Genomic DNA, 21,125 nt, shown 5'->3' on the forward strand with positions numbered 1-21,125 from the left:
CATTTTTTTTTGTACTGCGCCTCATACAGCTAATACTGAAGCTGTTAGGATGTTGTTCTGCTCAACATTCATCCCATGCAGACTTTATCTAAGTCTAGTATTGTTTCATGCAGAATTTGTCCTTCCATGTTACTTTTTCATTCTGAACCCAAAACTGTAAAACAAGTTCTTAAAGATGCTGACTTGTCTGCTGCAATGCAACAAGAATATGATGCTCTTATCAAGCAACATACTCCGGATTTAGTTCCTTTACTGTTTAACAGACAACCTATTGAGTGTAAGTGGGTATTTCAAGTTAAGGAATGGCTCTATTAATAAATACAAAGCTAGACTCGTGGCCAAGGGTTTTCATCAAATACATGGTTTTGACTTTCAAGAGACATTCTCACCCGTAGTAAAACCAGTCACCATCAAAATTGTTATTACTCTTGTGTCACCTATGGCTGGAATTTATTTCAGTTGGATGTTAATATTGCCTTCTTAAATGGTTTTCTTGAAGAGATTGTTTATATGGCTCTATTAATAAATACAAAGCTAGACTCGTGGCCAAGGGTTTTCATCAAATACATGGTTTTGACTTTCAAGAGACATTCTCACCCGTAGTAAAACCAGTCACCATCAAAATTGTTATTACTCTTGGGTCACCTATGGCTGGAATTTATTTCAGTTGGATGTTAATATTGCCTTCTTAAATGGTTTTCTTGAAGAGATTGTTTATATGGTTCAGCCACCTGGTTTTGAAGTGGAGGATAAATCACTGGTTTGTAAATTAAATAAAGCTCTATATGGTCTTAAGCAGGCCCCTCATCAGTAGTTTGATAAATTACAACACACGCTCCATCAGCTTGGGTTTGTTAGCAATACCTGTGACTCTTCTTTATTCTTTATATAATCATCAGTGATACATTTGCGGCTCTTATTCAGTCTATAACAACAAAATTTCTTGCTGCATTTTCCTTAAAAGAAAGGAGACAGCTGGATTATTTTCTGGGTCTTGAAGTCAAATATATGTTTGATTCATCTCTTATCATGACTCAAACCAAATAAATTATAGAGATTTGCTAATCAAAACAAATATGATTGAGGCACATCCTATTTCTTCACCAATGGTTAGCAATTGCAAGGTTTATAAACATGGCGTTGATTTGTTTTCTGATCCAACATTATATGGGTCAGTTGTGAGTGCTCTCCATATGTCAACCATAACTCGTCCTGAAATTAGCTTTTCTGTGAACAAGGTCTGCCAATTCATGGCCTCCCCTCTTGAATCTCACTGGACTATTGTGAAGCGCATTTTGTGGTATCTTACGGGTACCATCTTTCATGGCCTTCATTTTCAAGTTGCTTCTCCTCACTATTCCTTTTTTCTAAAAGCCTATTGTGATGTTGATTGGGCTTCTGATGTTGATGATAGAAGATCTACATATAGGGCAGCCATTTTCCTCGGTCCAAATCTCATCTCTTGGTGGTCTAGAAAGAAACAAGTTGTTGCATGCTCGAGTCCGGAGGCTGACTACAAAAGTTTGGCTTAAACTTCTGCTGAGTTATCCTGGATTTCTGCACTTCTCCCATATTTGCATGTCAAGTTTTCCACTCCTGTTCTATTGTGTGATAATCAAAGTGCAGTCTCCATTGCATATGGAGATTGATGTATTTTGTTAGAGACAAAGTCCTGGCCAAGTACCTGCATATTTGTCGTATTCCTGCCCTTGATCAGTGGGTAAATGTTTTGACCAAACCCCTTTCCTCCACTCGGTTTACTTTACTTCATGTCAAACTCAATGTGAAGAATTTCTTGTTTGATAAATCTCCACCTTGAGTTTGAGGGGGGCTGTTAGTGTACATTTAATAGTTGTTGTTTACATCTAATAGTTAGGGGTTAACTATGCTATAATCAATGGTCAACTATAGTCAATAGTTGACCATATTGTACCATTGTACTCTGCATCTTGTAGTATAAAATATACATGTAAAGAGTTCGATTCAATAAAATCAGTTTAGTTAAACATGTCTCTTCTTTCTCTTTCTCTTGATCTAACAAACCCCCACCACCCTAGGAGAAAAAACAAAAATGGTCAAAAAGTGAGTGTATATAACCTAAATGACGATGCTATGCTTCCTAGTTGTTTAAAGTACGGCATATTTAAAAAAAAGTATGACTAAAAAAAATACAAAAAGAAAAAGGCTCTCTAACTGACCTCTGGGCAAATCCATGCATTCCCAGCCCCTCGAATTTCACCACCATCTACAAGGCATGCCCTAATTCCATATAAATCAGCAACCTACAATATGCAGAGTAAGTGCTACCACAGTATAGCAAACTCTAATAATAAAGCACTAATCTAAAGATACCCATGCTAAATTATTATCCTTGACAACTTACACAGTTATCGGTGTTGAAAGTGAAATTAGCAGATACATATGAAAATGGTACACGATCAAATGCTGCCAGCGCTCCAGCTTCCTTACTTGTAGCAAGTGCTTCAGATGCTACAGATGCAGTAGTATCAGTTTGTAAATAAGAGAACGTCCTTGAAACCATTCCAGTGCCAACAAATACAGGTGTATCCAGTGGGCCTTGACAGTTAAATAGAGCAGTTACAGATCCTGCCAGCTGCAATTCAAAAATTAAAGACTGAGATAAGAGAAGAAGAAAAAAGTTAAAATTGATCTTGGGGTTTTCTGTGATGACATACAAATATGCAATAGTAATAATATAAGGGATATTCAAATGTGCAAAAGTTAAGTGTGCATAAAATTGGTTCTTCATATTTATAATTAAAAATTGCAAGAACATGCACATAATAACATATCTCTAATTGATATAACTTTTAAGATTAAATCACTACCCTTGAGGTTGCAATTAAGTGAACCCCCCCCCCCCCCCCCCCCCCTCTCCCCCTAGCCTAGGGTTACCATGATTGAACATAAAATTAACATCATGCTCTTTGAGAAACTAGGGTTACCATGATTGAACAAAAAGTTAACATCATGCTCTTTGAGAAACTAAACATGTTAGAAAACAAAAACACTAAGGAGCTAAACACAACATCTCAGGACTTTCACAAAATGTGTTACACTCCCCCAATTTACTAGTAACACTGCTTTGGTAGCACACACCAATCATTATTTTGTTTGTCTTTCTCAATCTCCTTCCCTGAGTCCCTAGACCATTGTCTTTGGTACAATTGATCATGTATCTAGTAATCATTATTTTTTCTCTTCCCTTACTAGGAGTGACAATTTGCCTTCCAGATCTATACTATGAGGTAGTGAATGTTGGGTTTTAAAGGAATAAGAAAAAAAGAAGCAAGAATATAAGTCTCAATGTTAAGATGGATGTGTGGACACACAATAAGGAAGAAGATCCATAACAAGCAATAGCTCCTCTATGGATAATACTATGAACATATGAAAGCATACCACTGACAAGTAAAGTAGATAACATTTAGATTGAGCCCAATAACATTGGTGAATCATGTAGCCAACCTCACCTAGTAGGGTGTGTGCTAGGAATCTAGAATTGAAAAGAGAAAGAAGAGTAATATTCTTTATTGTATAAACTGAAAAGAACACAAAATAGGAGAGCACTCTCCTCCAAGGGTTTCCCCTTCACAAAGAGCTAAAGCTCAATCTACAAAATTATCCCAAAGTCCCCTCCATACCAGGACCCCCCAACTATATAAAGGAAACTTCACTCACCCTAACAACCTAACTCACAACTACTTCTTAATATTTTTTCTCCTATCATACACGTTATATCCTATCACTACACACCGTTAGAACAACCTTGTCCTCAAGGTTGGAAGAGTGAAGCTCGATCTCATGGGAGTGTGATATTGTCTTATTATCAGAAGGAAACCCACTGCTACTGCCTGCAATTTTAGACCTAGAGGCTTGGGTGGTGGTCGATATGACAGTGGTTTTTGTATACCAAATTCTAAACCAGTAATTTGGAATCCCAAAATTCCAATGTCATTGATGTTCCCATCATTATCACATCTAAGTTCAACCATGAATTCTTATTCCGATTACGTAAATCTGATTTTGGGAAAATTTGTTGCTTGGCTGCATCTCCACCTTCAACTCTCTTTATTGTTGCATCCCCTTCCTCTTCCCTCATACTATATTTTTCTATTACAAATCTCCCTTATGTTTTGGTTTTTTCTTCCGAACAGAGGGTGTGATTCTTCATTGTTGGCTTTTCTCCCACAATTAGAGCACTTTGCAAATCTGTAATCAAGTCCTTTAGATCCTGTTGTGGGAACCGGTTGTGAATGTTAGATTGCAGCCCTACAAAGAATAATCCCTGCAATTGATCTTCTGGTGTTTTATTTGCTTGTGACACCAATATCTTGAATTCTTGGATGAATTTTTTCCCACTCCCAGTCCATGTTATTGCTGCCAAACTCTCAAGTAAAACTCTCTGTGCATTTCCCCCAACTGTTGGCGTCAAGAAATCAAACCCACCTCCTCACGAATGCCAATATCTTTATGGATATAAAGAATATCCACAACCCATAAACCATCATGTTGCGTATTATTACTAGGCAGCACATCAATAGCATAACAAAATTCACCCCTATTGTTGTTTCCCACTTTAAATCCTTGAATGTAATCTTCCACCCTTTCTTGTTGTTTAATTGTTGCCCATTTTCCAACAATGGCACTTTGTTTTCTACCCCCACACTTTTCGAAAAAAATGGTGTTGCATTCTCTTTCCCTACAGCTCTTACAGAGGGCTTTAGAAAGATCTTCCCAAGAAACGTTCTTGAATTTTTGTTGCCAGATCTTGAACCCTTGGACTGCATTTTCTTCCATGTTATTGATTGTTGGGTGTACCTTTGTTGATCCTTTGATGTTCTTATATTCAAAAACATTTGTTGCCCTTGTTGTTTGACCTTGGGTGCCATTCCCTTCAAATGTGGACAACTCCACTCCTTTAACCCACGGGAAAAGTGGTTCTTCCTCACCCTTCCTAGTTCCATTATTGTCAATGGTATCCTCTTCTCTTTCCTCCTCCCAATTGATTGAAATTTCTCCTCCATCTAAGGGTTTCTTTGCTTTCTTGATGTCTTGCAGACTCTTTTTCTTAGCATACATACCCATCTTTACCACTTTCTTTCCTTTCATGATGTCTTGAAAAAACTCCTCACTCCTTCCCTTTCTTGCTCTGTAAACAAATTTCTCACTTCCTTTTGAGCCCCTTTCATGATTATTGGATTTCCGCATCATTTCTTTTATCTATTAAGTGTGTTTTCTTGGGCTACTCTCATCTTCAAAAAAGGTATAAATGTTATTCTCCCTCAACCAAGAGATATTATATGTATGCTACCCTTACCATTACTTCTGCAAAACTCAGTTGGAAAAACTATCTATCTAGGTCTTCTTTCGTGGAGTTATGGTTTCTTGGCCAAGGATACCATGATCATCTTGAACAAGATATTTCCACTATACCCGATGAAGAGAAATCTCAATGGCAGAAACTTGATTTTCAATTATTCTTTGTCCTATGGCAATCTGTCGAACAAGAGGTCTTAGAAATTTTGAGACCTTACAAAACGTGCTCCTCGTTTTGGAAAAGAGCACAAGATATCTTTGCTAATGATGTGCAACGTCTCTTTGATGCAACTCAAAGAGTGACTTCCCTCAAACAAGCCAATCATGATATGGTCGCTCACATAGGAAAGGCTTGTGTTGTCGTAGAGGAATTGAAGAATTTCTTTGTGGCTAATTCTTTAGAAGGCATAAACAAGAAGCTTGATAAGGTTTACATGGTCTTTATTCTAAGAAGTCTACACTTAGATTTTGATGATGTTCGTGATCAAATGTTAACTGGTGATCAAGTCCCATCAATGGATAGCCTAGTTACTCGACTTCTTCAGGTACCTTCATTAGTTAAAGACGAATATTTAATTCATGGTATTGAAACATCAGTTATGGTAGCACCACAAGGAAGAGGAGGACGCAAAAGCAACCGAGGAGGACGTGGTGGTTGTAGTATGCGTCCTCAATGCACATATTGTAAGAAAATAGGCCATACTCAAGAGAAATGTTATGCCTTACAAGGATATCCAGACAAAGTTGCTCATGCTTCTAAATCTGATGATCTAGAATCCAGAATTTCAAATGGAGTACCAAGAATTTTTGAGGTACAAGTCTGGAAAATCTTCTAATCCTGGCCAATCCTCCTCCATGTCCAATGTGTCAACTGCCTGCATATCTCAATCTGTGGAAGGTCACAGTCCATGAATCCTTGACTCAGGTCCCTCAGACCATATCTCTGGTAACATTCCTTCATTTTCTTCCTTGTACTCTCCGAAAATCTCTCATTTCATTACCGTTGCCAATGGATCCGAAGTGGCATCTCAGGGAATTGACAAAGTTGCCTTATCTCCTCCAATTCCTCATTGTCCTTACAATTTAATCTCCTTAAGTCAATTGACTCATTCCTTAAATTGTTCTGTAACCTTTACTGTTAATTCCTTTGTTATACAGCAACATGGTATTGGTCGTCTGATTGGAGAAGGACATGAGTCTCGAGGACTTTATTTCTTAAAACATAGCACTTTAGTTTCCTGTTTTACAACTTCATCCCCAAAACTTTTGCATGATCGTTTGGGCCATCCAAGTTTGTCCACGTTGAAGATGATGGTTCTGAGTCTCAAGAACATTCAAGTCTTCGATTGTGGGTCTTGTCAGTTAAGAAAACATGTTAGATCTTCTTATCCTAAAAGGTTTGAGACGCGATGTAATTTTCCTTTCTCAACTATTCACTCTAATATTTGGGGACCAAGTCGTGTTACTTCGTTTTGTTTTAATTATTTTGTAACCTTCATTGATGAATTCTCTCGATGTACTCGGGTTTATTTAATGAAAGAGAGATCTAAACTTTTGTCCATTTTATGTCCTTTTTTAATGAAATTAAGAACCAATTTGGGAAGACAATTAAAATCCTCCATAGTGATAATGCTAAGGAATATTTTTCTGCAGCATTTTCTTCATTCTTATCTTCCCAAGGAATTTTACATCAGTCAACATGTCCTCACACTCCACAACAAAATCGTATTGCAGAGAGAAAGAATAGACATCTCATTGAAACTGCACGCTCCCTAATGTTGAATACAAATATTCCTGTGCATCACTCGGGCGATGCAGTCCTCACTGCCCGTTTTCTAATCAATAGGATGCCTTCTTCCTCTCTTGAGAATAAAATTCTTCACTCTATCATTTTTCCAAACGACACTCTATACCATGTCTCCCCACGTGTATTTAGGTGTCTGTGTTTTGTCCATAATGTTTCTCCAGAAATTGAAATTTTTATTATTGTTGTTCATTTAACCCTAATACACATACTACCCTATTTAAGGGATAGTAGATCAACATAAAAAGGAAAAACAAAAGGCTCCTAAAAAGCCCACTCTAAAACGCCCACTAGAAAATACATTACATTTCAACATCTTGGATATTTCCTCTCCATTCTGCTATCACCCTTTTCTGTTTGCTTACCCACCTCTCCAAAGTATTGACTCTTCCTTCCATGCTTCCACCACTTATTGATCCGACAGATCAGACCAATTTGTTAGGAATCCAAAATTGAAAAGAGAAAGAAGAGTAATATTCTTTATTGTATAAACTGAAAAGAACACAAAATAGGAGACCACTCTCTCCTCCAAGGGTTTCTCCTTCACAAAGAGCTAAAGCTCAATCTACAAAATTATCCAAAAGTCCCCTCCATACCAGGACCCCCCAACTATATAAAGGAAACCTCACTCACCTAACAACCTAACTCACAACTACTTCTTAATATGTTTTCTCCTATCATACACATTATATCCTATCAGTATGTTAGATATAAGTTACAATATCATGTGTATTTGGATTAGCCAGATTTTCCTGTTCTATTGTTCTTTATAAATATATTACCCTATGTGTATTTTCAACACAAAGGGAAATTAATCCTATACCCAGATTTTATTATTTTCACAGGATAAATTGTTGTATTTGTAGATAGTGCTTGTTGCCATAATGTTGAATACAAATGCAGATTATTCCGAAATAATATTTTGATTTTACTCTATCAATTCCAGCATATTCAAACTTTAAAGTACTAAAATTAGTGCACCGAGCTAAAGAAATGTACCGGGAAGAGAAGAGGTTTCATCTTAAAGGTTCTCATCAAAGCATTCACTTCAACACCAGGAACCTATATATATGACCAAACAAAACATTAATGAAAAGATGAAAAGAAGCACAACTATCTACCATCAAATTAAATAAGGTATAAATATGAAAAAGGAACTCACTATACAGAATTCTTATGATCATAATATCTCATTATGTATGAGTGTCTGTAACTGTACAGAGAGCACTCTGGAAATTCTCCCGTTTACAAACCAAATTTTCTTATTCCCCAAAGAGTTGTACACTTTGGATACCACAGGGCTTAATGGACTATGGCTGGAGTAGCAGCAAGACTAATTAGGTATGCTGTCAGTACTACTAATAATGGCAACAGAGTGGAATATGAAGGACTTACCCAATCCGACAGGAAATACATACTTTCAAATTTCTAAACTAAATTTGAGAATGCAAAAATTTTAACTATAGTTGGTTCCATGGCAGTGGCATGCTGTAGAAACATCTAAAGGTGGTCAAGGGTACCACTTTTATAATTACACTAAAACAAAATTCCTTTAGCACAAAATGAGGTGGGTCTATGCTCAATCCACAATTCAAGCCCAAAGGACTTTTGTGTTAGCTTCTGGTGTTAGGTGCATATGAAAGAATAACTAAATAGTTAATTTTTGCAAAAATAAACTCAATTGGAAATAATATTAGTATGAGTGCAGATTATAGGAGAATTGTACACTCACCGGTGAAAAATGCTTGGCTATTTCAAAGGATAACTTGTAGAAAATAAAATATCAACTTCTCCAAATGAACTCTCATACAAAACAAAAATTATATTTGACTAAGCTACAATTTGTGTTTGTGAGCATGCATGAGAAAAAAGTACCTGACACATAAGATGAAACTCTCCTTCTTCAGGATGAATGCCAAAGTCTCCTGATGCTTCTAAAGGAACACTGCCAAACCAGCCACTTGCATTGTGTAAAAATATTCTTTGACCACGAAAACATAAACTCCCTGATATGTTCTTCAATGACATAAAAAAATAGAACAAAAAGGGGGGAATTAAATTTCAGTTCATATCATGAAAAATACTCAGCCCGTTTGCATATCAATATGCCTAAATACTTCACGTGTGTGGTACAGAAGTCATCAAAAGTTATACCAATGCAATCCATAATGGTAAAAGAATTATTTCATTAAGATAAATACAAAGGTGAAGATAAAAGACACTTCTCAAAAGTGAGAATACAAATATAAGTAAATCTTAAAAAAAGAGAGAAAATTAATAAGATTGCAAACATGTAAATAAACAGATAAAAAAGAAGGACCCTGTATGATCATTTACGAAATACAATCTATAAAACAAAACAAAAATTATCAAGAGTACCAAGGAAGTGTTAACCACGTAAATTGAGAAGAAAAGATACAACTTAGGTAGAAAAAGAAAACTAGAAGTAGAAAAAAGGATACGCTAAACATTACTTCTGCCATTCCAACTCAAAGCAGGGAGCCCTTGTGTAACTCAAATAAATACTTTTCATATTGAAAAGGAAATTCCAATTTTTTCTAGCAACAGTTTCCTTATGAAATAAGCAATTATTGTCTTCCACTCAATAATACTGGAACTAGATCCCATTCCCATGTTAAAAGCAACTATGAAGTGTAACAGAATATTTAGCCACGGATAACTGTATAACATTATGTAGATATTGTATGCATATCCACATGCTGGACATGTTTACAACAAACAGTTGATGACACAGTATAACATTATATAGATGTAGCTTACTACTAGCTGTTATAAGAACTGACAGCTAGACACAGTAGTAACATAGTTTACAGGTAAATCTACCTATGTACAAAGAAAATAAGAAGTTGTACAACACATTTGAAAACTATATATGTTAACTATAGTGTATATACTAATAGCTATACACAGTTTCCAATTTATAGGCCATTTAATCATATCTTTAACAACATTATCCAGCTTACATTAATCTATAGGCTGTAAATAATGGTCCACGATAGATATATGTGGTCCATCATATCATCCTTCTAATTTTAGTATTGTAATGGCACTTAACCAATAAATAGCATATTTCAATTTTTCATACAACATCAAAGCATATGCTGAGTAAACAATATAAAATGCAACACTTCAGGTACTTTTCAAATAACACCAAGCCCAATCACATTGAATAAGGAATACCAAATATAGAAAAGAAGAAACTCCAAGTGTCATAAGAAGAGAGTATAGGAAGCTGTACGGAAAAAGATGATGGAGCATCCAATGGCTGGAAATCCAACCCTATCACATCAAGTTGTCCATGAAAATTTGGAAAAGTCTCCCCCTTGGACATGCACAGGTGAACCTAAACATAAGGTAACAAAAAAATACATACCCTATAAGAAAACTTAGCATCATACATAGATAATTATAAGGGTGAAGAACTCGCGGTAATATGACAAATAAAGTTCCACAGCAGAATCTGAACCAAAAAATGTAGGACTTGTCTCCCTATGAAATAAAATGCTAGTTCATCAAATAATATGATAAAGGTTTATTTATGTTTCAGACCCTAAAATCTGAGTTAAATAAGTTATCAGTCCACCGAATAAAAAAAAGTGTTTCAGTACCTTGAATTTAGTAAAAATGTGGTTTAAGTCCCTTAATCCTAAATTTGAGGGACTAAAACAGTATTTAAAAATTTAGTTCAATCCCTCAAATTTAGAGTCTAGCAGCGAAAATTATCTTTTATTTTGAGGGACTAAAATCAAATTTTTTTAATTTTAGAGGACCAAAATCAGAATTATCCCAAATTTCAAAGACAAATTATAATTAAGCCTATATTAAAATTAACCAATTGAATCATTAAAACAGACAGAAAAGGAGATCCTATTTACACATCCAAACTAATATCCACAAATGGAAATATAAATTGTCAAAGATACATGGAAATAGACTTTAAAATTACTAAAAGCAAATATGAACATCACAACAAACTTTGTGGGTATGCATCATTTCTCTTATGTTATAATTATAGAAACAAGAAATTGATCGCAATATAATCAAGAATATCTTGATCATATATGTATTTTTCCGAATTTTTTTATTTATTCCGATATTATATCTTTGTTATTATATTATATCAAATCTAATCTATTTATTATATTGATTCATTTTTCTCAATATAAATAAAGTACCCACGCTGTCTTAGAAACACAAGGTTTCAACTAAATGTTTCTTTCTTTCCTAGAGTTTAACATATCTAGAGCCTTTTTCAAAACCATGTTGGCATGTTAGACCCACCGTGTTCAAAGGATTTTCTTTTGCCAGCCTTTCTCCCAACTTCACATTCACTGTTCCAGCACCACCTCTGGCAAACTCTTTCTTCTCTAACCAATATTCACCAGGTTGCCTCCCGTGTCCTCATACCCTTGTGCTGGTTGCTCCATCAGTGTTTAGTTGTCCAATCTACTTTTCCCTCTCCTTAGGATTTTATTTTTTCATCCTTCCACAAAACAAGTCTTCCAACACCACATCAACCTCCAAAATAGATTCTCTCATCTTTTCTAACCATATGGTTAGTATTTACAACATAGATGGGTCTAACTATTCCACTTGGGCTTGAAAATCAGGTAATGGTTAAGTGAGTTGGGCAGCAAATCCCATCTACCTACCAGTGTTCAATTCATTCCTACATAAATCAAGTATTCACACTCACTTAAACCTATCTTTCGTTACCAAGAGACGTGTGCATCAATTTGGTGAGAAGTTTGTGCCCATATGCCAATAATGCACAATGTGTGTAACATTTTACTGGCGTACACAATTTTAAAGACCTCCTTCCACCACCGACATATGTGAAGAAGCAAAATGAAAACCACTTCTTTATGATCTTGGGCTTGTATTGCTTGCCACAGCTTTGTAATGTTATTAAATCAACTATTAACACCTCACTTAAACCTACTTATTGTACCCAAGGGACGTGTGCATCAATTTGGTGGGATGTTTGTGCCACTTATACCAATGAGCTGTAAGGCATGTACCAAGATCTCTTACATTCTTGTAAGGTGTGTACCAAGATCTCCAAGATCTCTTAGCACTTCTTGCCCCATAACATTTCAAAGGTTGTATGTATGCTAACCATTGCAGCTTCATGCTGCCTTGCATGATTTTGATTACTTCCTACCACCATCTGCAAATGTGAAGAAGGAACTTGCGAACCACAATGCGTTCTTTGACCTTGGGCTTGTATGGCTTGCCAATAGACCATACTGCTACCTGTGATCAGATTTTGGGATCATCAGTAAACCCTACTATGACTTTTTCATCATTTCCGTTCCTTCATATTACTCAAAAAATAAACATAGGATCACATACTTCGTATGCAATGAAAAACACAGCCTTTGCATCACAGTAATAATTTTGGACGCTCTCACACGTAATTCTAAAATTCATCTGAAATGCAAACATTGACACCACACTATACATATAATTGATAAGTGTTGAGAGTTGCAAGGGAAACCCCCTAATTCACACAATATCACCCAAGCATCTACAACTCAGTCATTTGTTGTTATTGCGCTACCAGTTGATTTATCTCTAGCAACATTTAAAGACTATCAAATGGTGTGCAACACACCAATCTATAGTCACACTACTTTGGTGGCACACACTAGTAATTCACCTGCGTGTCTCTCTCAATCTCCACCAATTGGTCCTTGAGTCACTAAACTTAGTGCAACTAATCACATATCTAGTAACCAAATGTTTGAAGTTTTGTAGTGATATAGAGTTCAGAGTTTCCCATATTTTTAGGGAAGGAAGTCATTGTGTTAATAAATTGACTAATTTAGGTTTGAATAATAGAGAAGCTTTTAAATGGTACTCTTAGGCTTAAATGCTTACTTCGTCCCCATGTTAAGAGCTAAATTTCTGTTTAGTATCCGATTTTAAAAATGCATCTATTTTATCCCAAAGTAGTATAAATTGTATCAATTAGATCCCTTCCGTTAAATTGGCATAAACGGAGTTAACTCCCAGCTGACGTGGCAAAAGAATCTGCACTTTTTCTTCTCTCTCCTCTACTTTTCCTGCAATGTCCCAGCTTTTTCTCTCTTTTCTATATCTTTATTAAATTGGCATAAACGGAGTCTTCGAGTTCAACTTCGTTCCCTTCGTTTAGAGTCTACGTGGCAGGTGGCGGATTGTGGGGTCGCCGTCGGTGGAATTCGCGGTGAGACTGACGGTGTGGACACCCAATGAGAATGTGTGCATTGGAGAAACACTGTATTGGGTAACCTCGGCCAGAGCGTACAGTGTTTGTGGGATATGATGTTGGGAGAAATGGGTGGAGGGAATTGGGTGTGCCCATGGCTGAAAAGGGTTGGCTGGAAGTGGTTGCTTGGTTCTGGCATAGTGGCTTGCAAAAGGGTTGGCAGGGAATGGGTATTGGGGAGAGAAAAAGAAAGAGAGAAAAAGATGGCAGCAACCGCAGAGGAAAGAGAAAAAAAGTGCAACCAGGTAAGCACGGAGTTAACTCAGTTTATGCTAATTTAACGGAGGGGACTTCATTTATACAATTTTTACAACTTTGGGACTCAATAGATTCATTTTTTAAAACCGGGCATTAAACAGAAATTCACCTCTTAGCATGCGGACGAAGTAAGCATTTAAGCCTTTCTCTTATTAATGGTAATAAAATTCTCTAAACAAGGATAGTTGGGAGCATAACCTCCCTCACGGGACTATAGCCGCCTGTTAACAAACTCAATAATAAAAAGCATAACCCTAACAAATAGAGTCTAGCTCTATTTATATTAAATATTCCCCCATCTTATTCTGAATATTTCCCTAGAATATAACTCTATTTACTATAAATATCTTATACTGAATATTTCCCTATAATATAACTCTATTTACTATAAGTATCTTATACTGAATATTTCCCTATAATATAGCTCTATTTACTACAAATATTTCCTGCTCATCCTAACTGCTACAACAGTTAGGATAGTAACTCTTCAACCGATCGGCTCCAGTTCTTCACCTCTTTCCATCGTTCTGCTCGAGCCCTCACCGCCTTCAACCGTTCGGCTCGACCTCTCCCCACCTTCCACCGTTCGACTCGACCTCTCCCCGCCTTCCACCGTTTGGTGCCCTTCGTCTTCTCTCATATACTTTCTTCTTCTCTCGTATACCTTCCAAACCCTAACATTATCTATTACCTTATACCCTATCAGGTACCCTGTTATGCCTCCTCCTATCAGTTTAGATTTTTTTCATAACAAATATCAACTTTCTATGTTTAGGAAAGTTTAGCTATGGGAGAAGTTTAGTCCTGTATTTTTTGTTCACGGATTTAGTTCGGCCTCCCCATGTTTTTTGTTCTTTTATCTTTTTCTTTTAATAATATTTTTCATGTGATGACAAATAATAGATGTACTTTGGGTATCAACCTAACTAAGATGTCAAAGTATGAGCTTTTATAAAAAAAAGAAAAAGAAAAAATAGTTTTATTTTCTTCTCCTTTACTAGTGTTGTCAATTTGCCTTTTATAACTGCTATCAAAGGTTACAAACACAAGCTTGTGGCATTAGTACTACCAACCTCTCAAATCCCTTATTATTGTCCAGTGGTATCGAAAATATTATGGCAGCACCATGGCAGAAATTGGTGGTGATTTTGCAGCTTGCCACCACAACATGGTGAAGGCAATGTGAGTTTCTTCTGGTGGTCCATGACGACTCCATTTTGCATCACGGTTAGGTCATGCAGAATGGAGTCGCAGAAAAGGAGAAGATGAAAACCCTAGTTTGTAGCAACAGTGGCACAGGAGAAGAAAACCCTAGTGAGCGAAGGCCACAACACAGAGAAAAAACCCTAGTTGGAGGGCACAAGGATATTAATCTCATATAATTTTTCACTATATTCAACTATCGTATCTGTTTTTCCATTGTAACAATACTCTCTTTTTGTTTTTCTTACTTCCCTTTAATCTTTCCCTAATTCCTTTAATTTGTTCCTCTCTTTTCTTTTACATCAGTTTCTTGCAAATTTCAACTTCTTTTCTCTTCTCTTTTCTCTGCTAATACAAATTTTAGCTTTTTTATATGCTTTGATCAACTTTTTGCCTTGCACAATTTAACTTTTGAGTTAATATTACCCAATGTTTAAGAGCTTACTTTTACTTGCAAGTAGCCTGATTTTTTTTAATATGTGATTGTTATCTAGGAGTTATATTTCAACTGCTATGATATAGCACAATTTCAACTTTTCATGACTTTTCATCATCCCCTATTGACAATATTGGTTTTAGGCATTGTTTTGACAGAAGAAAAAAAGAAACAATATACTGATTATAGAAGAAAAACAACAACCAATCGTTCACATTGCTCAAGTCGCTTTGGCTTTAACTCAAACTATTGTTCCAGTCAGGAGGCAAGTCTTAGGTCTATATAACCACTAAACTAGTCACAAGTACTACACATGCCAAATATATTTATGTAGATGTTGAGTTTGAAATTTAACATCATAAGTAGGAAAATTAGTGTTTAACTCAAGAAAAATCTTCCTAAAAATAGAATAGAAAGGTAAATGAACTTAAGTTAGAAAAACACCTCGCCGCTAGCCCTCCCTTTAGACCAGATAATTGGAATTTCAAGGATCCTTTCAAACAGCTGCACCAAAATCAAGCCAAACAAACTACATAAGCAAATTGTAGAAATTAAATGGCAAAGCAAGTAATGATGGACCATTAACTATTATAAATGTTACCGGGACAAAAAGATTATCAATTTTTAGATTAGCATGCCAACTCTGATCAATAGTGTCAACAAAAACATTGGCAGACAACCAGCCTCCATCTTCAGATATAAGATCTGATCTCCAAGTATTACAATTTCCACTCAGATCCACATGTATGCGACTATAGTGATTTTGGAACTTTACATGTCCATTGACATTCTCCATCTCCCTAAAAACAATAGTACAAAATCTTTAATTCACAGACCATCACTATTTGGTTACAATATAAAAGCATCATTTATATAGTATACAAGAGCTGAGATTATAAAAAGATTGTATTGAGATTTAATGAATTGAAGACTGAAATTGGGTTAGAACAATTGATTAATTTCATTATAACTCTTTCGCTTTCTTTAGCAGTGCAAATTTATGGAAATTAGGCTAAATATCGTGTTGATCTTGCATTATTCTTCCTTGATTAAAGGAATCCTCTTGTACAGCTCTATCACAGATATATATGTATGAAAAGCTGGGAGACTCTTCCAAGCATGTTTCTGGCTCATCTGCTGTGCTTTTCTCTCTGTTTTAAGTCTAATTCATGTTACAGGCACTCATCTCACAATAATTTATGCAATATAATCTAAAACATTATACTGAAAATATCCAAATCGAAACAAACAAGTTTATTCTAAAAAACCAAGATTAACACTACTCTTATAGAATATTAAATAAGACTTAATGAAGTTTTAAATCTCTCATAAATTTATGTATTTTCATTAATTGGGTGAGTGATTGTTATCTTGTCTTGTCATCTCGCTTCCTTTTATTCACATGTTAAAAAATGTGAAGTTTTGTAATTAATAAAACAATATTACAGTTAATGTAAAACAACAAATGACTTTTATTACTTTAATTTTTGTTTATTAATCACAAAACCTCACATTTCTTAATATGTGGAGACAAGGAAGCAAGATGACAAGACAAGATAACAATCACGTCACCCAATTAATGAAAAAATTAAACAGATGGAAAATTGAAAAGGTATAAAAATTGGATACTCGATAGACAAAAAAAATTAATAGAGATTCAATTGAAAATACACAAATTTATAAGGTGCTTGAAAGTGAGATAACTAGATTATATATATCAATTAAGACTGTTTAGTTAGTTTAATTAACAATATGAAAGTGAGATAACTAGACTATATATATATATATATATATATATATATATATATATATATATATCTACATGACAAGCTAAATTGGAAACCCTTATTATGTAGTTATACTAACAGTCTACAGTTTCAACTTTTCAAGATCAATAACGTAGTGTAACTAAACACTGATTTTAGTTCAGTGATGATATAAGGATTATAAATGTGGTCCTGCAACAGAAGCGAACTTCAATTTAATCCCTCAATATTGAAAAATGACATCTAAAATATCCTTTCTGTTGTATCCAGAAAATAAATGTAAAAAGTATCCTTTTAAATGAGCATAAACTTACTCTTTTAGAAACAAAATTCAAAACTTTAAAGTTTCAAGTATACACCAAAGAAGGAAATTGTTTTTACAAATTACAATTATGTCAAAGCTCAAGAAAATAAAATGCCAAAACTCAACCTCAACTAATGAGCTAAAAACAATCATGAGCCATAATTACTTGATAAAAACAAATATCAAGACTTTAGATAACATATTATTAATGGCAGCATTTCTATTGTATAGAGCTCAATAAGCAAAAGCAAAATTATATTATATTCTTCAGAATATAGCAATATGCACTGGTTTGATTGACACACAGAAGAAGGTAAAAGCAAACTAAATATATAATTAATAAATGCTTGAAGGAAACACATGCATAACTGGAATAGAGACCTACAAAATCTTGAATTAGAGACTTTGAACATCCAATAAATAGCACTTAAGGATGTTCTGTCCAATACAAAACACTAATTCTTCGTTCTTCTAGATTTCTGAAAACAAAGATGGCTAATTAAATATGCAAAATAGAGATCCCACTACTAAACATACTTGTCAAAACTGGACGGGGCCAGTTCAACCGGTAGAACTAAGAAGTCGTCCAAATCTTCCAAAAACTGGACTTAAATAAAAATGGCCATGACCCGGGAAAATTTGTTAAAAAGTGAAGCATGTGTTTTTTTGTTGTAGTTAGTTCTTTTAAGAGATTTGTAGTTGGTTTTCTAAGAGATCTGAACTTGAACATGATGTATTAGTTTTGTTTACCTTCATATATGAATTACTTTTATTATATGTTATGAATTGTGACCATTTTAAGCGAAATTATAATTTTAATTTTATAAATTTATGTGTACTAATTTATTTTTGTTAATTTTTCCTCTTATATTATATTAATGTATTATAAAAATTAAAATAATAGTATTTTATTGAGACCGGATTGACTTTAGTAGAACCTTTGAACCTTGAAACCATGCCTTCACTGGTTCGGTATCCAGTCCAGCTACTAGAATTGTCATTGTCATTAGTAAAAAATGTTGTTACTAGAATTGTCATTGTCATACTACTTAAAAAACAGAAGTAATGATATAAGCAAGTTAACTATCAAGATGATATATTTCTGAAAGAACGCCCAACATAACATTTGTAATGATGTACACAATATTAAAACCATGGACTCATGAACTGGTGTGTCCATTACTTCAGCTGTAGACTGATTTTAAATTAAGAGGTAATGATAAGATCAACTCTCACCTAACTTCCTTGTCACCATATGCAAGCAGCATCAACGTTGCACCTTTGAAATGAACTGAATCCAATGTAATAGGCAGAACCTTTGTAACACCTTCGGACTGCACAAAATCTATCCCATCAACATGTTCGGAAACAATATCTTCAACTCTCAGACCCACGACAGACTTCAATTTTGCAAAGGGGCCAGAAAGAAACCAAGATGTCAACTCTTCCATATTTCTTAAAATTGATGTTAAGTCAAATTTCACAAGCAAGAGCTCAAATGGATTTTGAAAATAGGTTTCCAACTGAGAGTTAGGCTTCACAAAACTCAAATTTTCAGATGTCAAACCTCGTTGCCCCCCTGAAGAGCTGTCATTATCGTCCATATGACTGGCAGCAACATATGGTACAAACTCCTCATTTTTCTCTTTAATACCATTTGGATTAGCCGGTTCTGCAACATCATCACTAGATTGCAAATTTTCAAATTCACCCTCTCTTGTGTGTAATGTTGGATCACAAACTAAGTTTAAGTAATCCGATTGAATGCCAATATTTTCATTCACTGAGGGAGGCAATGCCAGATCTTTGAATTGTGTTACACTTTGGCTATCATCACTTCTTTTTTCATCACCAACAACAGGTTTGGCATTTCTGTCAACCTCACTTTTCACCAAATGCATATCATGACTCATAAAATGATAACATTCAGAAGGCGACAAAGGCTCCCCAAATTTCCATTGTGATTGATTACAAAAGTATGTATGAGCAGCTGATGCACTACGTTCAAACATTCTCTTTTTGATAGCAACACCGGATGCAAAGATGCTACCCCCATTACCCTTCCTCTTAAACTTGTGTTTCCTTGGCCCGGATATTACTCTGGACCAAAATCGAAGTCCCGATGCAGGTAATCTCACTCCAAATGATTTTTCCAAAGCTGCATGCTTCGTATCGTAATTAACACCTTTGTCCATCAACCTATGATCGTGCTTCCCATCATTCATGCAGAAAAAGGGCGCAGATGCAGTTGACTCCACGGAACGAGTTTCCATCTCCTTTAAACCATCATCACCTTGGGACACACCACAACTCCTCTCAGAAACAAAGTACCCCACCTCAGCAGCTTCCTTAGCCGCATCATCCCTTTCTCTTTCCCAATGAGCCAAGGCTTCCTCTCGTGCAAGCCTCCTTGTTCTTGTACGATAATCTATGCCTTCTTCAGCCGAGAAACTTCTCCCCATGCCTCCTTCATTGAAGGGTATTCCCAACCAAGTAAAGTCCTTCTTCTGTGCTACCAAGAGACTTGGATGCGACAAAACCGCATCAATCACCAACTTTCCCCTCCTCAAACTCACAAAGGGGCGGAGCCGAAGCTTCACCGTGGGAGCCTCGCCACACGAAAACTCCTCCTTGTGAGGCCCAAACGAGCAAGATTCCAAAGTAATGCTCAACGGCGAAATTCGCCGAACCTTGCCAAACACAAGGTCACGCTGAATGTACTCACTGATTACTGAACAAACAGAAGGCAACAAATTGGCCTCAATGAAACCCTTTGCTTTATTCTGGCCATACCACACCAGCATGCACACTCCAGATACAACAGCAGTGCAAACAGAAGCCCTTATCAAAAGCAGCCCCTCTTTCCACAACGGTGTCAAATAACTGCCCAAAGCCTCACTCCTAAAATAAGGTTCCCTGGCACATTCTAACCTCGACCCACCTCTCAAGATCAAGTCTTTTCCCAATAACCCCGCGTTTTGCCCAGAAAAAGCTGAAAGCCGTAACGCTTGGCTTACCAAACGGCAGCGTCTTGGGGACACGCAGCACGTGCAATTGCAAAGACCCTTCTGCGGCAACTTCCTTCTCTCCAAAAGAAAAGGGTTCCTCTTGCTGGTGCCACTTTCCAAAGAGCCATGAAGACTTGTTCCCAGAAACAAGGTATGGTTTTTCAGACTCATTATGGGGTCTCATCTCAGAAGAATCATTGAAAATGGAGACAAATTTCGACTCCCTTCATCACCAGCGCGTTTAATTTTGAGGGGCACGCTGTGGAAGTGTGAAAAACGAAGCGAGTATGGAGTCTGAGAATCTTGGTTTGTGTTGTGTTGCGTTTTGAGAATGGCTACGGCACTCACCAGATGGTTTCGATTGGGAGAAGGGTTGAAATTGCTTGGCTCTGTTTGGAGGGTGGAAAGGTGAAAGTAAAAAATTGGGTTTCACTTTTAGGCCACAAGAAAGAAAGTGTATTTACATTGCTATATTTCTCTTCTACCATGGTTTAAACCCACTTATAATTCCTTCAATTATGTGAAGATCCTCACAGAGATTTAAACCTAAAATACAATTTTAGTCTCTTCAAAATTCCCCTAAATACAAATTTTATGTGTTTTCTTTGTATAAAATTAAGATGTGTCAAATTTAATATGTAATTTATTTTAATGAAAAACTATGTAGCAAACCCTATTCGATGCACTAAAAACATGATTGTATTATGTTTTTATTGTAATGAGTTTTACCCT

At 35.8% G+C, this 21,125-nt stretch overlaps 1 protein-coding gene across 2 annotated transcripts in view; it reads right to left on the bottom strand.

Moving 5' to 3' along the window:
* LOC124827894 (protein TIC236, chloroplastic-like) overlaps positions 1-20,838 on the bottom strand; it is a 56,536-nt gene extending 35,698 nt beyond the window's left edge. The window contains exons 1-8 of one of the 2 annotated variants that reach the window (XR_015782628.1): positions 18,622-20,838; positions 15,917-16,115; positions 15,760-15,819; positions 10,404-10,508; positions 9,020-9,160; positions 8,144-8,206; positions 2,384-2,614; positions 2,199-2,282 (exon numbers count right to left, since the gene is read on the bottom strand). Coding sequence is in view for 1 of the 2 variants with exons in the window: in XM_088100615.1 (XP_087956741.1) it covers positions 2,199-2,282; positions 2,384-2,614; positions 8,144-8,206; positions 9,020-9,160; positions 10,404-10,508; positions 15,760-15,819; positions 15,917-16,115; positions 18,622-20,564 (2,826 nt within the window). In the remaining variant the exon portion in view is untranslated. The remainder of the gene's footprint in view (positions 1-2,198; positions 2,283-2,383; positions 2,615-8,143; positions 8,207-9,019; positions 9,161-10,403; positions 10,509-15,759; positions 15,820-15,916; positions 16,116-18,621) is intronic. The other variant, XM_088100615.1, reaches the window with a different exon arrangement.
* Between the last annotated feature and the right edge of the window lie 287 nt (positions 20,839-21,125).

The sequence above is a fragment of the Vigna umbellata genome, chromosome 1 (genome assembly GCF_029865625.1).
Source record: "Vigna umbellata cultivar VRB3 chromosome 1, Vumbellata_1.0, whole genome shotgun sequence".
Lineage (NCBI taxonomy): Eukaryota > Viridiplantae > Streptophyta > Magnoliopsida > Fabales > Fabaceae > Vigna > Vigna umbellata.